Genomic DNA, 18,594 nt, shown 5'->3' with positions numbered 1-18,594 from the left:
AAACAAGGCCTAAGTCACGAGAGCGTGGATAGATCGATCCACAAACAAGGTTTCCGTACTCTCGGCCAGCCAGCCTGACATTCAATTCCTCACTTGCCTTGCCGCCCTCCTCCGAAAATTCCTCTAGGTGCGCCCGCCGCGCCCCCCTCATCAGCTCATTTCCTCGCCACCTTCGTCTCTGATCTCCGGTTCTCCATCCATTGACTCTCCCTATAAATAAACAAACCTCTGACCACTCCACAGTGCGTGGGAGCTAGCTAGCTAGAGGCCCAGAAGGTAGCTAGCCACGCCACCAGTTAGTTTCCAAGCTCGCTCGTAACCTTGCTAGCCATGGCATTGCTCTGCACACCCAGCAAGCTCCGGCACAGCATGCTTCTCGTCGGCGTTGCGCTGATGCTAGGGATGCACCTGAGCGCGGCGAGCCTGGACGCCGACATCGAGATCAGATGGGGCGCAAGCCACACCTACTTCTTCATGGACGGCGACACCGAGTCGCTGGCGCTGTCCCTGGACGACGAGCAGGGCGGCTCTTGCTTCCGGTCAAAGGAGATGTTCCTCTACGGCACCATCAGCTTGGATATCAAGCTCGTCGAGGGCAACTCCGCCGGCGTGGTCGCCACCGCCTACGTAAGAGATCTCGCTCGTTCTAGCTCTCCCGGCCATGCGTCGTCTGCACTGCACCCATCTAGATTAGCTTTGGTTTCCAGGCTGCCTGATTGGGCCTTGGCATGCCAGTCATCAGTAGTAGTACACTTAGATTCCAAAACAAAAATTCAACGGAGAGATGCACGCTGCATGCACATGCCAGTGTGTTTTCAACGGCGAGATGTAGAGCCGCAGTGCACATGCCAGTGTGCGTCGAGGAGAAGGGGAGAATTGACTTTTACTGACACGTGGAATCTTTCGATGCGCGCGCGCGCGTGTGCACTGCATGCAGACGATCTCCGAAGGCCCGTGGTCGTATCACGACGAGATCGACCTGGAGTTCCTCGGCAACCTCACCGGCGAGCCAATCACGCTCCACACCAACATCTTCGTCAACGGCGTCGGCGGCCGGGAGCAGCAGTTCTACCTCCCGTTCGACCCCACCGCCGACTACCACACCTACACCATCGAGTGGAACCCCAAGTACATCCTGTGAGTACACTACCTTGCCGGTGCATCTAAAGATCACGTACGCTCAGCTCTTGGATCTATCGTTTTGTGACTCACTCAACTCATACATGCATTGTTCCGATGAGATGTGCAGGATTAAAGTGGACGGGAAGGCGATCCGCGCGTTCAAGAACTACGAGCAGTACGGCGTTCCCTTCCCGACGTGGCAGCAGCAGCGGCTGTACGGCAGCCTTTGGGACGCGGACGAGTGGGCGACGCAGGGCGGGCGCGTCAAGACCGACTGGTCGGAGGCGCCCTTCGTCGCCTACTACCGCAACTACAACTTCACCTGGTGCCAGCCGTCGCCCGGCGTGTCGTGGTGCGGCGCCGAGCCCAAGGACTCCAAGCGCTTCGACCTGGACCAGAAGACGCTGGGCGAGCTGTGGTGGGCGAGCCAGCAGTACATGATCTACGACTACTGCTCCGACCACAAGAGGTTCAACGAGTCCGACTTCCCCAAGGAATGCTCGCTGCAACGACAAGGACTGTGACTGTGATCGATCGGGCGCGTTTGCATTGTTGGTGGTCAATTCATTCATTGAGGCCGAGCGATTGATCGGTTTGAGAGCTCGATCTGCTGATTATTACTTGATTTTGTACATCTGATGAAGAACACAGGTACGAGTACAATTTTGATTCTTTATTAATTAGATTGGTGAGTCGGTCTTCTCCGATATGATCCGGCTGCATCCTTCACTTCTTCTCGGATCAATCAGATGTATCAAGATTTCTCTGACAGAGTTGCGCTTTGTTTTAGCATTGGTTCGTCATGTAAACCCATAAATAGCAACCACATTATTGTACTGATAAACCAAACTTTATCATTATTGGTATATCTTCCCTGCTGCTTCTGCATGAATAGTCACCCGTCTACAAACAGGAATCATGATCCACCATTTTTCGTTTAAATCCGAGTGTCAAACAACACATCACGTACTGTTTCGACATCAGAATGACACGGACTCAACCAGTGATGTGAGTGATCCATACATCAGCCGATCCGGTCGAGGTTGCACTCGGCCGGCGGGCCCTGCGGGAACCGCCAGACGTCGTCGCAGTAGTCGTAGATCATGTAGTTGGCCCGCGCCCACGCGACGCCCTCGGGTCCCAGCTGCCGATCCATCCACGCCCACGCTCCGGCCGGCGAAGACACGTTATTCGCCGGCGGGCAGCCGGAGGACGCGCCGCTGCCGTCGCTCGGCTGCGCCACGACGCACGCGCTGGCGGCGTACCCACCGTACGACGCGACGAACGGCGCGGCACACCAGTCGGTCTTGACGCGGCCGCCCTGCGTCGCCCAGCTCTCGCCATTCCACAGGCTTCCGTGCACCCTCATCGCCTGCTCGCTCAGGTACGGCACGCCGGAGGGCTCGTGGTTCTTGAACACGCGCACCGGGACGCCGTCCACTGACCAGCTGGGATAAGAGGAACGCGCGCGATTAAACTTTTTTTTAAAAAAAGAATCAAGGATCGTGCATGGTGGTCAGATTCCGGAGATCTATCCCTTTAATTCAATCTGGCCAGGTTCATGTTCATGCATGAAGGAACCAAATTAAATAGGGTAAGATTTGGATCCACTCATTAACAAGCTTAATAATTTTGGTGAGATTTGATTCAGATGGTTAATTGAGACCATTTAAACAGAATCTAGCTATAGTTTGACTTATCAAGTTGCCACGCATAGAGAAACTAATTCTCCCTCTTTGACATTTTCTTTTGTTATTTGTTATGGCTATCTTGACCATGTTAGGTGAGGAGGCTTCTTCTCATGTGCGTCTTCACGCGTCTCCAGCTGTTCTAATTTACAGTTAATTAACAGGGGAAAAAATGAACTTGCATGTGCTCCGCTCGTGCTTCGAATTCGAAATATGCGAACTCCAAGGTACTGAAACACTCCCGCCGCACGTCCTCACAATCATTTGACTTCAATTTGCTGCCCCTGTGCCGTTTCCGAGGAACCGACCGACAGCCGGTTCGTTTCGTCGTAAACAATCGTGGATTATTTACTGCTGACTGGTTTAGTATGAGAAAAAAATACTATTCGAGCTTATAATCCACGATCGTATACGAGCAAGCGAACATACTACGATAATGAAGCCGTCGCCAAGAGAGAACAAAAAGTAAACGGAAAATCCAAATTACGCTAGGGGGTTTACGAGCGACCCGGCACCTGATTTTGCTGCCGATGCAAGTAGAATGTTGCCATCTTTACTGCGCGCTTATGTGGGTTTGTCCAGGGTAGGTTTGAGCAGTTGTTGCAGGCTTAGCCCATTTGATCCGATGTTTCAGAGTGCGAACACAAGATTGACAAGTATCCTTGTGTGTTCGTTTTGTGATGAGTGATTGTCAATGTGATCCACGAAGTAGGTTGAGTGGTGACTAACCCTACCATGGCGAAAGCTATGTGTGCGACATGTCTTTTGGCTTGTGTTGTGTAGGTGTGGAGCTCGGATGCGGTGGTCGACGGCGAGGTGAAGGTCAAGGAGGACGTGCCGTGCCGACAGACCGGGAGCGGTGAAGGACGGACGTGAGGCTTGGACCGAGGGACCCAGAGGCCGGGTGACTAGCCGCGGTGGCTGACACTTGGGACATCGACAAGTGCAAGAAGACATGGAGTGACGGTGTTGACCGGGTCAAGACGGCGGACTCGTGAGTCGAGCGAGGCTCAGGAGGACTTGGCGGGTCGGCCGGTCGAGGACGGCGGTGACACGCGTCGGATGGCGGGGGACGCGTATGGAGTACGCTACTCGCGGACGGTTTGATGGTTTGGACCTCAAAACCATCGGATGGACGGTTTACGGGTTTGGGCCTCAAAACCCGGGCGGAGGTTTCGAGGAGGGACGGACGGCACGTGGCGGCATCGGGGAGTTCGCATCGAGGCGAAGCTACCGATGAGAAGGCGCGGTGGCCGTCGGATCAAGATTACACCGGGTTGGACAACAACGCCCTTGGGCTTAGCGGTTCAACTCATTTGTATCCAGGGGCAAAACTGGGAATGTGTAATAGCCCTGTTAAATAGGATCAGGGAGCCCCCATCTCCCTCACCTCCTCCAGTTTTTATTTTCTCGTTTAGGGTTTCTTCCTCTAGTTTGCTTCCATGTATGAGAGGTCCACAACTCAAATTGTGACTTGTTTTTGAAGAAATCGGTGGCCGTAACCACTGTATGCCCTCCGGGATTCATGATTTAGTTGTGTTCTTGATGTGATTTTGGTGTTCTTCACGAGCTCCTTTTGTCCCTTTTTTGTTTCCCCTCTCGTTTCTTCGTTTTGGGATGGTTTTAGTTCGTTCTTGTTGCCTTGGATCGATCAATGACATGAGTAGAAGCTTTCCATCGAAGGAAATCCACTAATTCCTCATGAGATCGCAGATCCGAGCAATTTAAGTTCTTGACCTATTTTTTGGGATTCTTCAATTCCTTCGATTCACGGAGTTAGAGTTTGTTTCGGGCCATGATCCTTTAGAGGTTGCCTTTCTACTCGCTTGTGAACCCTTGTGCAAAGTTTCAAGTCATTTGGAGTTGATTTGATCAAGTTATGGCTTGATTTGATTTTTTCCGAGAAACTGCTCGTTCATACCGGACGCGTCCGATATGATCTAGGACGTGTCCGATATTTTTCACTTTGGAGTTTTGAGCTAAAATTTGGTGGAGACCTTCCCTTGGTGTCTAAAGAGCTATGGTTAAAATTTCATGATTTTTGGACACCATTTGACGGGGTTTTGGATTTTTCTCTTTTGGTCAGCTTGCTGCTGAAAATACCGGACGTGTCCGAGATCATACCGGACGTGTCCGAAAATAGCGGACGTGTCCGATATAATACCGGACGTGTCCGATATTTGCAGGAGCAGTGCAGTTTTCTTTTGGGAGTTTGCTCGTTTGGGCTTCGATCTGTGTTCCGTTTGCTCTGTGGTGACCCGCTGTGTTCTGAGGGAGCATCCACCCTTCTCGAGGGTCGTGGTCATCAAGTCTTTCATGTATGCTTTTTGGGGATTGATTTTGAAACAGTGGTTGAAGATTTCGAAAGAAATTTGAGGCTCCCATTCAACCCCCCCCTCTGGTCGCCGTTTCCGGTCCTTCAATTGGTATCGGAGCCGGTTAAGGATCATTCCACCTTAATCGGTCCGTAATCCACGAAGGCGACATGGAGCATAGTTCCGGCAAACCACCACACTTTGATGGGTCCAACTATCTTTATTGGAAGATCCGCATGTCTGCGCATCTCTAGGGATTGATTGGCTCGTCTGGGAAATTTGCGAGGATTCTACGTATGTTGTGCTCCCTGTTGCAGCCCGTACCATCCAGGATCACAAGGATCGGCACAACGCAAATAGCAAAGCTCGCAGTGTGCTTTTTCTCGAGTCTTTCGCTTTCTGAGTTCGAGCGTGTCTCCGATTGTACTACAGCTCGAGAGATCTAGGTGAGGCTTCAGAGCTATCACGAGGGGACCGCACAGGTCAAGACCAGACTCTACGAGACGTACAAGCGCGAGTACGAGAACTTCTCTTAGCTTGATGGCGAGTCCATCGATGCCATGTTTCCTGCTTTCAGACTATCGTCAACAAAATGAAAGCGAATAAGACCAACTTACCTTATAGTGATCATGAGAGGGCGCTCAAGCTTCTCTATGCCCTTGATCGAAAGGTATGGGATGTGAAGGTGTCGGTGATCATCGAGTCGACCAACTACAACACCCTCACCATCGACGAGCTTTTCAGCAAGCTCAAGTCCATAGAGATCAACTACCAAACCCAAGCCAAGCTCAAGGAATCCTTCTGCACCAACCATGGCTTTGGTCTCAGGTAGTGGTTCAAGTTCATTGACTAACCCTTCACAAGCTTCTTTCTCTTTGTCGTGCTTGATGTCAGTCACAGAGGAGCAGCTGGAGTCTCTTGGGGATGATGATTGGCACTCATCATCAGTCGGTTCTCTCGTTTCACACACATACGTTTGAAACCAACGCACCGACGTAGTGGGTGGCCCGAAGGGAGGGATGCTATGGATGTGGAGAGCCGGACCACTTTGTCAAGCGCACTGCCCCAAGAAGAAGCCCTGTCACCAACAAGTATGACTCCGGCAAGTGCACAAGGATTAAGCGGCGACCTACACCTCCGAACAAGCATAAGGCCAAGGTGCCGGCCTTCGACAAAGGAGGCGATCAAGAAGGCGTACCGTAGGAAGGCCAAAGCTCAAGAATGGCGCCTTCCTCGCCTCCCTTAGTGACCTCGACGACGACTCCGACGATGATCACTCTTCTTCTCCCTCGATCGACGATGAGTCCGAGAAGAAGCGAGGACAAGCTCAACGGTCTCTGCTTTGTTGCCGGTGCAAACCGTGGTGGGTTTTGCACTATGGCGGTTGACGGTGGAGCAAAGCTCAAAAAGGACGTCGACGTCGACGACGACGAAAATGAGGTACCGCCCACACTTGACTCACTTATGCTTGAGCTTGATACTATGAATGATACATTGATGAGTCAAGATAAGGTGCTTAAGCGTGCTGCCCGTGAGAGAAAAGAGTTTAAGGACCAGCTAGAGGTTGCTTTGAAGGAGTTGGAGCTTGCAAGAGTGGTGTAGTGGTGTCAGAGGAGGAGGAGTGCGATGAGTGCGCTATACACATGTCTAACCCTCTCTGACTTGCAATCAAGTATGCTGTTTTGCTTGATGAATGTGATGAGCTGAAGTCTCGTTCTGGGTTGCTCAGTGCATGCAAGTCCTGCTCAGGCTGTGCAATCTGAGTTGGCAGAGAAGGTTGCCAAACTTGCTGAGTTTGAGAAGGCCAACTTAGATAGCACCACCACTACTGTGTTTCGCTGTGAAGCTTTGGTGTTGGAGCTTGAGTCCTGTAGGCACGACAAGATGGGAACCAGAGGAAGAAAAACACACAACTTCGGTCCATCTTGAGCTGGGTGTCGTGCAGTGAGGCCTTAGTTGGACATGATGGTGAGCCAGTTCAGGCGGGGAGACTGACTCATCGGGAGTAGGTCTTTGCTATAGGTGGGAAGGGTGAGCATGTCTATGGCAAGGGTTGGTGAACATAGTGGTTGAAACCCAAGTGAGAAATCCACCAACACTCCCAAATTGATCAAGATCCCTCCACCAGAGTCTACCAAGCCTATGATCAAAGATGGTGTGTTTGAAGAACCACCAAAAGCTCCACCATCCAAGCAAGTTTGGGTTCCAAACCGAACCACTTTCGGAACTCACTCGATACTCTACCCAACATCTCTAGTGCACCCCTTCCTAAAGCCAAAAAGCCTCAGAGAGTGAACACATCCATAAGAGAGTGAGTCAAACCACCATCCAAGAGAGAGGTGAGGTACCACTGTGACTATTGCCATAGAGATGGTCATTTGGCTGAGTTTTGCTTTAGGAGGAAGAGAGATGAGACGGGCGCGAGTATGAGTTGAACAACCGGAACATGTACCGTCCTCCCCATGGCGTACATGTACCGCCTGTTCAGAGGCACAGTGTTAGGCCTAGAGTGCAATGCCTCAAGGTGCTAGGCCTCAGGTGGCGAGACCACGTGGTGGTCGTGCCCGAAGCTGGCCCAAGTCATGATCTATATGACTCTAGACCCTCGCGACGGTGGCTTTCAGTCCCACACTCCTAGGCGACCAACAGTTTTCCCCCCACGTGGTGATCGCTTCTCTCCAATGGGAACATGGCATGTATGGTGTTTTTCCTAACACTTTTCCAGGGCAAATGACTCAACACTGGTATTCTCCTCATTTCACTAACCCCAGTGTTGTGCCATTTGCTCACCCCCTGTCTTTCTATTGATGCAAGAGCGGAGGCCTGGAGAACACGTGGCTTGTTTGATTCTGGCTGTTCACGCCACATGACCGAAGTTCCAATGGTTTCTCCCAGCCTCGACCCCATCAATACAAGGAGTACATCACATTTGGGGACAATAGCAAAGGTAAGGTGCTGTCTCGTGGGACCATTCGGGTCAATGAGTCTTTTATCTTGAAGGACGATTGCTTTGGTTTCAAGCCTGCATTTCAATTTGCTCTCTGTTTCGCAACTCCTTCAAGATGGGTTTGAGGTGCGCTTTAAGACTGGACTTTCTCAGGTGCTCGATTCTCAGGGACATCTAGTTTGTCAATCGTTCCTTTTGCCGAGTTTTCAGAGCTGATTTCTCTCAGTCTTTCGGTTCTTCTCGCTGTTGGTTGCCGGATCTTCTTTTGATTTGTGGAAGTGGCATAGGAGACTTGGTCACTTGAGCTTCGATCTCCTAGTGAGGTTGAGTTCTCTTGACATGATCCGAGGATTGCACAAACTTAAGTTTGAGAAGGATCTGGTATGCCATCCCTGTCGACCACGGAAAGATGGTGGGCTGCTTCCCATCCTCCAGTGACTCAGGTCATGACCACGAGACCCGTGAGCTACTCCATATGGACACTGTTGGTCCGGCTCGGGTTCGAGTCAGAGGGAGGGAAGTGGTACGTTCTTGTGATCGTGGATGATTTTTCTCGTTATTCTTGGGTGTTTTTCATGGAGGGCAAGGACGAAGCATTTCTCATGCTCGTGACTTGATCTTGAGGTTGCAAACTAAGTTACCAAAGAATGCCATACGAGCTATCCACAGTGACAATGGCACTGAGTTCAAAAACTCTCAGTTTGACACCTTTTGTGCTTCCTTGGGTCTTGAACATATTCAGTTTTCTTCGCCCTATGTTCCTCAGCAGAATGGTGTTGTTGGAGCGCAAAAATTGGACTTTGGTTGAAATGGCCAGGACGATGCTCGATGAGCATAGGACTCCTAGGCGTTTACTGGGCCGAAGCCATCAACACCGCCTGCCATGTTTCAAACCGCATTTTTTCATTCGTGCTTTCTTAAAGAAGACATCCTATGAGTTGTGGTTTGGGCGTCCACCCAAGGTGAGTCATTTTTGAGTCTTCGGTTGCAGGTGCTTCATTCTTAAGCAAGGTAATCTTGACAAGTTTGAATCTAGATCTTCGGACGGTATATTCTCGGTTACGCTTCTCATTCACATGCGTACCGTGTGCTTAATCTTGAGACTAACCGTGTCGTGGAGACTTGTGAAGTCACCTTCGACGAAACCATGCCCTCTTCTATTTCTGTCTTTGAACGTGCAGGTGATGAAGAGATGGGTGACAGCATTTTTCGAGGATGACGATGACATCGATTGGGATGATCCCAAGCCATCTCAACCAGCTGCCCCGATCGAGCCAGCTTCGACCACTTCGGCTCACGGCCCCGAGCCCTCCACCTCTACTTCATGGGGTCCGTGCGAGCTGCTTCCTCAATCGATTGAGGAGGCCCCAGCTGTGGATGAGGGGGAGGCGACTTCGTCTTTGGGTGCACCTCGACATCTCCAGCGACGCCATCCTCCTCAGACCATGATCGGCGACATCGACGAAAGGGTAACGCGTTCCAAGTCTTATCATATTTCCCATTTCGCTCATTCTGCTTTTGTAGCTTCTTTTGAGCCTCGAGATATTGGACACGCACTATCTAATGCCGATTGGGTTAATGCTATGCACGAGAGTTAGAGAACTTTGAGCGGAACCAAGATGTGGGTTTTAGTTCCACCTCCACCAGAGTGCCACCCCATAGGTACAAAGTGGGTTTACAAGAACAAGCAGAGTGAGGATGGGGTGGTGGTGAGAAACAAGGCGAGATTAGTGGCTCAGGGTTTTTTGCCAAAAAGAGGGAATAGACTATGAAGAAACCTTTGCTCCTAGTTGCCCGTCTAGAAGCCATTAGATTCTTTTAGCATTTGCAGCTTCGAAAGGGTTCAAGCTGTATCAGATGGATGTAAAGAGTGCCTTCTTGAATGGGTACATAGAGGAAGAGGTTTATGTGAGGCAACCCCCTAGGCTTTGAAAATCCAAAGTACCCCAACCATGTTTTTAAACTCCACAAAGCCTTGTATGGTTTGAAACAAGCCCGAGAGCCTGGTATGAGCGTTTAAAAGCTTTCTTGCTTGATAAGGGTTTTAGGGATGGGTTCCGTAGGATAAGACTTTGTTCTCCTTAAGCAAGGCACTGACATCCTTTTGGGTTCAGATATACGTGGATGATATAATCTTTGGTGGCTCTTCTCATGCTCTTGTTGCCAAGTTTTCAGATACTATGAGCAGAGAATTTGAGATGAGCATGATGGGCGAATGGACTTTCTTCCTTGCGCTGCAAATCAAGCAAACTCGTGAGGGGACGTTCGTGGCACCAAGGCAGTACACCCAAGGACGTGCTCAAGAAATTTGATATGGGTGAAGCCAAGCCTCTTTCGACGCCCATGTCAACCACGACTGCCCTAGATGAGGACAAGGAGGGAGAAGTCGTGGACCAGAAGGAATACCGAAGCATATCGGGTCCCTGCTGTACCTAATGGTGGATGAGACCAGACATCCAGTTCGAGTCTACTTGTGCGCACGCTTTAGTCTTCCGAAACGCACGTCTCATCGTCAAGCCATCAAGCGGATCCTCAGGTACCTTCGTTTCACACCCGAGTTTGGGTCTTTGGTTTTCAGCCTCCCTCCTCTCTTTCTCTTTGTGGGTATTCTGATGCGGATTATGCTGGTTGTCGTGTTGAGAGGAAGTCCACTTCGGGGACTTGTCAGTTTCTTGGATCTTTCTTGTGCCTTGGTCTTCTCGCAAGGCAGTCTAGCCGTCGCTCAATCCACCATAGAAGCTGAGTATGTTGCTGCTGCTGCTTGTTGTTCCCAGTTGCTTTGGATGATAGCTACTCTGAGAGACTTTGGGTTAGAGTTTAGGGTGAGTGCCTTTGTTTTGTGACAGCACCAGTGCCATAAGTGTAGCCAAAAACCCAGTCCTTCACTCAAAGACAAAGCACATAGAAGTTCGCTTTCACTTCTTGCGTGACCACTATGAGAAAGGTGATATCGATCTGCACCACATTGATACCCAAAAACCAGCTCGTAGATATCTTCACCAAACCACTTGACCAAGCCTAGTTTGCTCGCTGCGAGGGAGCTTGGAGTTTGTTTCCCTTTTTAGAGGAGGGAAACTTTGGTTGTTGTATTCTAGTTTTGCTTTTCTTTGTAGTTTAGGCCTTTGTTTTTGTTTTTATATCATACTTTGCATATCATATCATCATGTATCATATTGCATCCTGAGCTTCATCCTTATAGTAGCTAGATTGACACTATGCTCTTGTTGGGGATGTTATGGATATACATGATGTGCTTTTGGCTTAGGCTCCTCTTGATCAATTGATGCATGTTATGAGCTAAGCTTGTTTTCCAAACTATGAACTTGATTAAAAACTTATTGAAACATGAAAGGTGTTCACCACTACTTATGGCACTAGCATGTGTAGAATGTGTCGAGATCTTTTTCTTGCTTCATATATATGCTTAGTTGCTATGGGCTCATACCTTGAGTTACACACTTGCTTGAGAAACTTGAAATTTGTGCTAAAATTTGAAAATCAAACTCAGTGATTTGAAAAGATCGGGATGGGTCCTGTACTATCCTATGTCAGAGTATGGAGACAGCTCCAAATTGGCACTTATTGGTGAACTTGGCTCTGTAATGGATACCGAGATCCATTGTCTTAAGTTTCTGATTGCCTTTGGCATAGGCTTGACATGGTCGCTAAGTCAGGTTTGATGGCACAGATAACCTCCCGCACACACTTGTTTGACAAACTTTGGTAATAAGCTGCATAACTCCGATAATTTCAATTGGTGTCTAAATTATGATCAAACCACAAGTTTGTCTCATGACATGATGTGTGAACTTTGTTTGGGGTAGTTCACTTTACATACATGTGTAGCACAAGGTCGATCTCTCCTATCTACTTTTGCTATGTGCTCCTTGGTGGTGAACCCTCTTTTAAAATTACTCAAACTTGATCAAAATTGCTTAAAATGCATATTTTGTTGCTCATTGGGTCACTTTGAGCATTTGCTAGCACTTGTATGTTGTTGCTATATATACATGACAGCATCAACTAGAGCCTCTTTCAATCTACTTACTATAATCTTGAAGCTTCTGCATTCGTGCATTTCTGCATTCATAGAATGATTTTGAGGGGGAGATGCAATCTTTAGGCTCTAGCTTGATCAGTGCATGTGTCAACAAGGGGGAGAAGTTTTCCACACTCACAATGACACAAGGGAAGAAACTTCCAATTTTCACCTAAAGTTGAGAGATATGCATTCATTTGAGAGAGATTGCACTTGTTCAAGGGGAGTTGCATTTGAAGGTGTTTTGGCTAGATGTGTTGAGCCTTTGCCTCTTCTGGAGGGTCTAGCAGTTTTTCGGTTTTTTGAGCTTTGCTATTTGGTGTTGAGCCCGTTGCCATCTTCTTGAGGGCTAGCTTTGTTTTACTTGGGTTGGCGTCGAGCCGTTGCCCATGTCTTTGGGGACCAAGTTTTGCTCATTTTCAAATGACCCGGTTCTTAGGCTTTTCTTATGGCCTTTTGGTCATTTGGGTGAGTTCTTTCTTTTCTCTTCTTCTTATTTTTCTTTTGCTCAAGCTGTTCGTGAATTAGTGTTGACAATGCACTCATCAAAGGGGAGAGTTGGCGAACACAAGGTTGACAAGTACCCTTGTGTGTTCGTTTTTATGATGAGTGATTGTCAATGTGATCCACGAAGTAGGTGAGTGGTGACTAACCCTACCATGGCGAAAGCTATGTGTGCGACATGTCTTTGGCTTGTGGTTGTGCAGGTGTGGAGCTCGAGGAGTGCGGTGGTCGAGCTGGCGAGGTGAAGGTCAAGGACGTGCCGTGCCGACAGACCGGGAGCGGTGAAGGACGAACGTGAGGCTTGGACCGAGGGACCCAGAGGCCGGGTGACTAGCCGCGGTGGCTGACACTTGGGACATCGACAAGTGCAAGAAGACATGGAGTGACGGTGTTGACCGGGGTCCAAGACGGCGGACGCGTGAGTCGAGCGAGGCTCAGGAGGACTTAGCAGGCCGGCCGGTCGAGGACGGTGGGTGACACGGCGTCGGATGGCGGGGACGCATATGGAGTACGCTACTCGCGGACGGTTTGATGGTTTGGACCTCAAAACCATCGGATGGACGGTTTATTGGGTTTGGGCCTCAAACCCGGGCGGAGGTTCCGAGAGGGACGGACGGCATGTGGCGGCATCGGGGAGTTCGCATCGAGGCGAAGCTACCGATGAGAAGGCGCGGTGGCCGTCGGATCAAGATTACACCGGGTTAGACAACAACGCCCTTGGCTTAGTGGTTCAACTCATTTATATCCAAGGGCAAAAACTGGGATGTGTAATAGCCCTGTTAAATAGGTAAGGGAGCCCCCATCTCCCTCACCTCCTCCAGTTTTTATTTTCTCCTTTAGGGTTTTCTTCCTCTAGTTTGCTTCCATGTATGAGAGAGGTCAACAACTCAAATTGTGACTTGTTTTGAAGAATCGGTGGCCGTAGCCACCGTATGCCCTCCGGGATTCATGATTTAGTTTGTGTTCTTGATGTGATTTGGTGTTCTTCACGAGCTCCTTTTTGTCCCTTCTTGGTTCCCCTCTCGTTTTTTTTGTTTTGGAAATGGTTTTGGTTCGTTCTTGTTGCCTTGGATCGATCAATGACATGAGTAGAAGCTTTCCACCGAAGGAAATCCACTAATTCTCACGAGATCGCAGATCCGAGCAATTTAAGTTCTTGACCTATTTTTTGGGGGATTCTTCAATTCCTTCGATTCACGGAGTTAGAGTTTGTTTCGGGCCATGATCCTTTAGAGGTTGCCTTTCTACTCGCTTGTGAACCCTTGTGCAAAGTTTCAAGTCATTTGGAGTTGATTTGATCAAGTTATGGCTTAATTTGATTTTCCCGAGAAACTGCTCGTTCATACCGACGCGTCCGATATGATCTAGGACGTGTCCGATATTTCTCACTTTGGAGTTTTGAGCTGAAATTTGGTGGAGACCTTCCCTTTGTGTCTAAAGAGCTATAGTTAAAATTTCATGATTTTTGGACACCATTTGACGGGGTTTGGATTTTCTCTTTTGGTCAGCTTGCTGCTGAAAATACCGGACGTGTCCGAGATCATACCGGACGTGTCCAAAAATACCGGACGTGTCCGATATAATACCGGACGTGTCCGATATTTGCAGGAGCAAGTGCAGTTTTTTTTTGGGAGTTTGCTCGTTTGGGCTTCGATCTGTGTTCCGTTTGCTCTGTGGTGACCCACTGTATTCTGAGGGAGCATCCACACTTCTCTAGGGTCGTGGTCATCAAGTCTTTTCATGTATGCTTTTTGGGGATTGATGTTTGGGACAGTGGTTGAAGATTTCGAAAGAAATTTGAGGCTCCCATTCAACCCCCTCTGGTCGCCGTTCCGGTCCTTCACAGAGGGATCCAACACTACATCTTTTTTGCCCTATGATATTGGTGGGGTAAATATAGTAAGTGGAATTCAAGAGTTTTTCCTTCAAAAAATATATTCAAGAGTTTTTATAGCCTCCCAACACATTCTTTTTTGCTTATAATCTTAGTTACTGGTAGTTCACGTTTTAAATTATACTACTTACTTTACACATGAATTACAACCACTTTTTGGTGTTCTTTTAGGATACTATATGGTATAAAAAAATTAGGGCGCTAGAACCTCAACTCCTGGTGTTTTATTAGCACAGAGTTAGATTTAATTTGAGCCATATGTCTAAAACTGAATGTATAAGCAATAAATGTTGGGAAAGCCTCTATAAAACTAAGATCAGCACACTCGCTAAGTAGAAGCCACGTGATATTTTCGAGGCTTCAATACCCCAATTTTGATGCCTTAAATTTATGCCAAGGTGTATACTTTATGCTAAAATTATGTAAAATTTAAATGTTTCTATAGGTTTTTGGAAACTGTTGGAGGAGCTCAACAAATATACTCCTATTTTTTAGCCTCTTGGAAAAACTCATCGATTTAACCAACCGCTTTTTTTGAAATTATTAGGAGGTGCTAGCTCTAAGGTTCAAGCGTTTTTATAGGTTCTTATAGCTGAGTATGTTAATTATGGTTAATCTATGCTGTATTTTTTTTAAAAAAAAATCATACCCATGAGTTAGAGTCACATTGTAGATGTAATAATTTTAAGATGCGCCAATCTTCTGAAACACCTGTTCTTATCACATTTTTTTCTGAACAAGTGATAGAAGGTGTTATGCCGTTTCATATAGTAGAATTTTGTAGTGCAGAAGCTAAGCTAAATCTAAGTCAAGATCTAGAAGTGGATGGCTGTAAAATCAAGCCTTATGATGGTCGGTGATATATGTTGCTTAAGCGACTAAAAGCTAACTATATTTTTTTATTTGGTGAAGTAATTTTTTTTTCTTTCTTGTAGAAATACTCCACGTTTGTAATAGGCCGAATCCTCGCTCAGGAGTCAGGAGAAAGCTAGGAAGGGGCCTGAACTCTGAAGGCTTGCTAGGCATGTAGAGATGAATGGGCTATATTGCGTATCGCAACACTGCTGGGCTGGGCTGAGTTAATCTCAATCTGTTCCATGTGGGCCATTTGGGTTCACCAAGGAAAAAAAATCATTTTATATCCAGTTGTAGTTTGATTTGCTTCTCAAACTTTAAAAATTGACATCTTACTTCTCAACTCTCAAAATCATTTAAAGAAAAGGGGTGAAGTGCAGGCGCACGGTATGTTACGTACGTACATGATGTTGCCTGCGGCTTCTTTTTCCCGCCGGAATAGTGTTTTTCTCTCACAACAATTCAGCTGGAACAGTGTTTTTCTTTCACAATAATTCATCCAAGTTTCGGACCAGCGAACGGGGGCCTCGTGGGTTCCAGAGGATGGTGTAGTTGCGGAAGTCCGCGGTTTGATTCAAACCAGAAGTAGAACTCCTGCTACCTGTTCCCTCTCCCCTGTGCGAACACGTTTGGTGTGCGCCTCCCCAGGGACTCGAAGTCGATCTCGTCGTGCGCGTCTCCTTCCGATGAGCACGTTGGGGAAGCCCGCTGGAACGAGGCAGAGGAGGCCGGAGACGCTAGCGCCCGGTGGCCACCGATGAGCACCGGGGGATGTAGGTGAGAGGCTTCCTGCAATCCTGCCTGTGGTGTGGGAGTAGGAGGCATGCGTCTACCTGGTGAACCTCTGCCTGACGCCTTTTAGTTGTAGAAAAAGAGACACATTTTAAGACGTGTGGTTCAGCACCCTAATTTGGACGTTGTCAGCTACTCTGGAAGTAGCTGAACATGGTGTAGACTGTCTGCAGCATCGACGGCACGAAGATGAGCGCGGCAGCGGCGGCGAGCGAGACGGCCACCCACGGCGACGGGAAGAAGTGCAGCACGAACCCTCCGCACCATCCGCTGACACGCCGGCCCCGGTGCCACGCCACGGCGTCAAGCATCTCGCCGTACTCGTCAGGAAGCCGCGCCCCGACGGTCTCCTCACCGAGCTCCCGGAACAGGGCCACCAGCTCGGTGTCCGTGCGCCGCGTGCTGGCAAGGACCCCTCGCTTGCGGAGCATGCCCGCGTCCTGCGGGCAACGGACCAGGCCCTCCATCCGCGCTACGTGCGCCGTCACGCACGCGCCGTGCGCCCAGTAGAAGTGTTTCTCGAAGGCCAGGAGGTTGTGGAGCACCGCCGCGCTGTACTCGTGGACGTGGAAGCACGGGACGCTCATCACGGCCACGGGGCTCGCCGGGTGTCGCCAGAACCACATGTCCAGGTCGCCGCAGCTCGACGACGCCTCGCGGAACCACACCGCTGACCTCCGAAGCTCCATGGAGCAGGCGAACAGCCGCTCCGATTCCTTCTTGATCTTGAGGAGCGTCCGTGGCGTCGAGAGGACGAAGTACTTGTCCTTGGGCACGCGGGACCAGTGGAAGAGGTGCAGGACGTGATGGAACTCGCCGCCGCCGGCCACGCTGTCGCCGGCGCGTCGCGCGCGCTTGGGGCACATGTCGTCGAAGCATCCGAGCACGAGCTCCTCGACAGAGCTCCGGAGCTTGAGCCTGGGGCACGACGCGGCGAGAAGCTTGACGGCTCCGAAGGGGACCTGGTTCTCGAGCACGAGCATGTCAAGCTTGATGTCGTCGGCGTGCTGCGCCACGGCCATGTGCAGTATGAAGTAGTCCTTGTTGATGGACGCCGCCCGCGTCACGCTATCGGCGGCGTCGCCTGTGCCGGTCTTGCTGAGCATCAAGCTCACCACCAGGACGAAGCAGCTGTCCAGCAGCAGCATCTCCAACAGCTTCTCCTCGTTGTCCAGAATCTCCACGGCGGCCCCGTCCGAGTCGTCGTCGGCGCCGAACTCATCGCGGAGGCGGTCGCGCTCCAGGGAGAGCGCCGCGACGTACCCATCCACGTCGAGGCCGCACTGGTCCTGCAGGTACCGCATGAACGGGAGCTTGGCGTCGTCGGGGAAGGGGAGGCCGCGGTCAGCGCGGTGGAACGGGCCGATGGCCACCGCGCGCACCGCGTGCAGCGCCTCCACGGGCTCGCGCCGGGCGCACGGCCGGAAGATCGTTCCCGTCCTCTCGCCGAGGTACCACAGCATGGGCGTCCGCGAGATGAGGTCTCGGAGCACCGCCGTGTTCACTGTAGCCGACGTGAGCTTGCGCAGCCACTTCTTCTCGTTTCCGCCGCCGCCGCCGCCGCCCGGGCCTACCCGCTCCGCGCTGCCGTCCGTCGTGCCAGTGGCCGCGCCCATGGTGGCATCCGGTGCGATGTCGATCAGGTGGTGATGGTTCCCTGCTACGGCGATTTCTCTATCCATGTCTGCTGGGAAGCTCACCTGAATCATATGGTAGTGGTCAAATTAAGAATCGAGTTTGCCACGGCTTTTGTACTCATCATGGCCATTCATCCAACATCCTGACGGCTAAGAGCCCGAATGCCCGATGAAAGATCAGCGCAAGGCCGGCAAATCAGCATAAAAAATTGCATTCTTGCTTATCTCAACTGATAGAAATAGGTTGTCGAACGCCGGTGGCAGTTTATTGTACTTTATACTGTAAGACAACAACGGGAAAAACGAGCATGACACTTTTGTGGGTCTCGATGTCACGTGCGGTCTGATCCTCACGATCTAGATCTGAAATCGACAAATCGCACTATTTCTTGAATGACTTTTTATACCTAACTTCATTTCTATTTGATAATTCTTTGATACTCCATGAAACATACACGAACTTCATTCCAAAAGAAAGGATGGGGTCATTTTTAAAATTGATTTTGAAAAATCATATGATAAGGTAAATTGGAGTTTCTTACAACAAACGTTGAGAATGAAAGGGTTCTCACACCAATGGTGTGAATGGGTGCAAAAATTCACACAAGGGGGTAATGTTAATATTAAGGTGAATGATCAGTTAGGGTCCTACTTTCAAACTAGAAAAGGCTTAAGGCAAGGTGACCCCATGTCGCCCATACTATTTAATATAGTGGTCGATATGCTCGCCATAATGATTGCCAGAGCAAAGGAAGCAGCGCAGGTCGAAGAGGTTATTCCTAATCTAATCCAGGATGGATT

At 49.6% G+C, this 18,594-nt stretch overlaps 2 protein-coding genes across 2 annotated transcripts; one reads left to right on the top strand and one right to left on the bottom strand.

The window, feature by feature from the left end:
- The first annotated feature begins 276 nt into the window (after nt 1–276).
- On the top strand, nt 277–1,696 carry LOC136531448 (xyloglucan endotransglucosylase protein 7-like). The gene is made up of 3 exons (XM_066524111.1): nt 277–627; nt 938–1,137; nt 1,250–1,696. Exons 1-3 carry the CDS (start codon nt 331–333, stop codon nt 1,644–1,646), a joined length of 894 nt encoding a protein of 297 aa, XP_066380208.1. The 5' UTR covers nt 277–330; the 3' UTR covers nt 1,647–1,696.
- A 14,107-nt stretch (nt 1,697–15,803) lies between these two features.
- Nucleotides 15,804–18,056, bottom strand: LOC136531447 (UPF0481 protein At3g47200-like). Its single transcript, XM_066524110.1, has one exon. It carries the CDS (start codon nt 17,863–17,865, stop codon nt 16,285–16,287), a length of 1,581 nt encoding a protein of 526 aa, XP_066380207.1. The 5' UTR covers nt 17,866–18,056; the 3' UTR covers nt 15,804–16,284.
- Between the last annotated feature and the right edge of the window lie 538 nt (nt 18,057–18,594).

The sequence above is a fragment of the Miscanthus floridulus genome, unplaced genomic scaffold (assembly GCF_019320115.1).
Source record: "Miscanthus floridulus cultivar M001 unplaced genomic scaffold, ASM1932011v1 fs_356_1_2, whole genome shotgun sequence".
Lineage (NCBI taxonomy): Eukaryota > Viridiplantae > Streptophyta > Magnoliopsida > Poales > Poaceae > Miscanthus > Miscanthus floridulus.
Note: the sequence above shows the minus strand (reverse complement) of the source record. Positions and strands in the feature narration are given on the sequence as shown.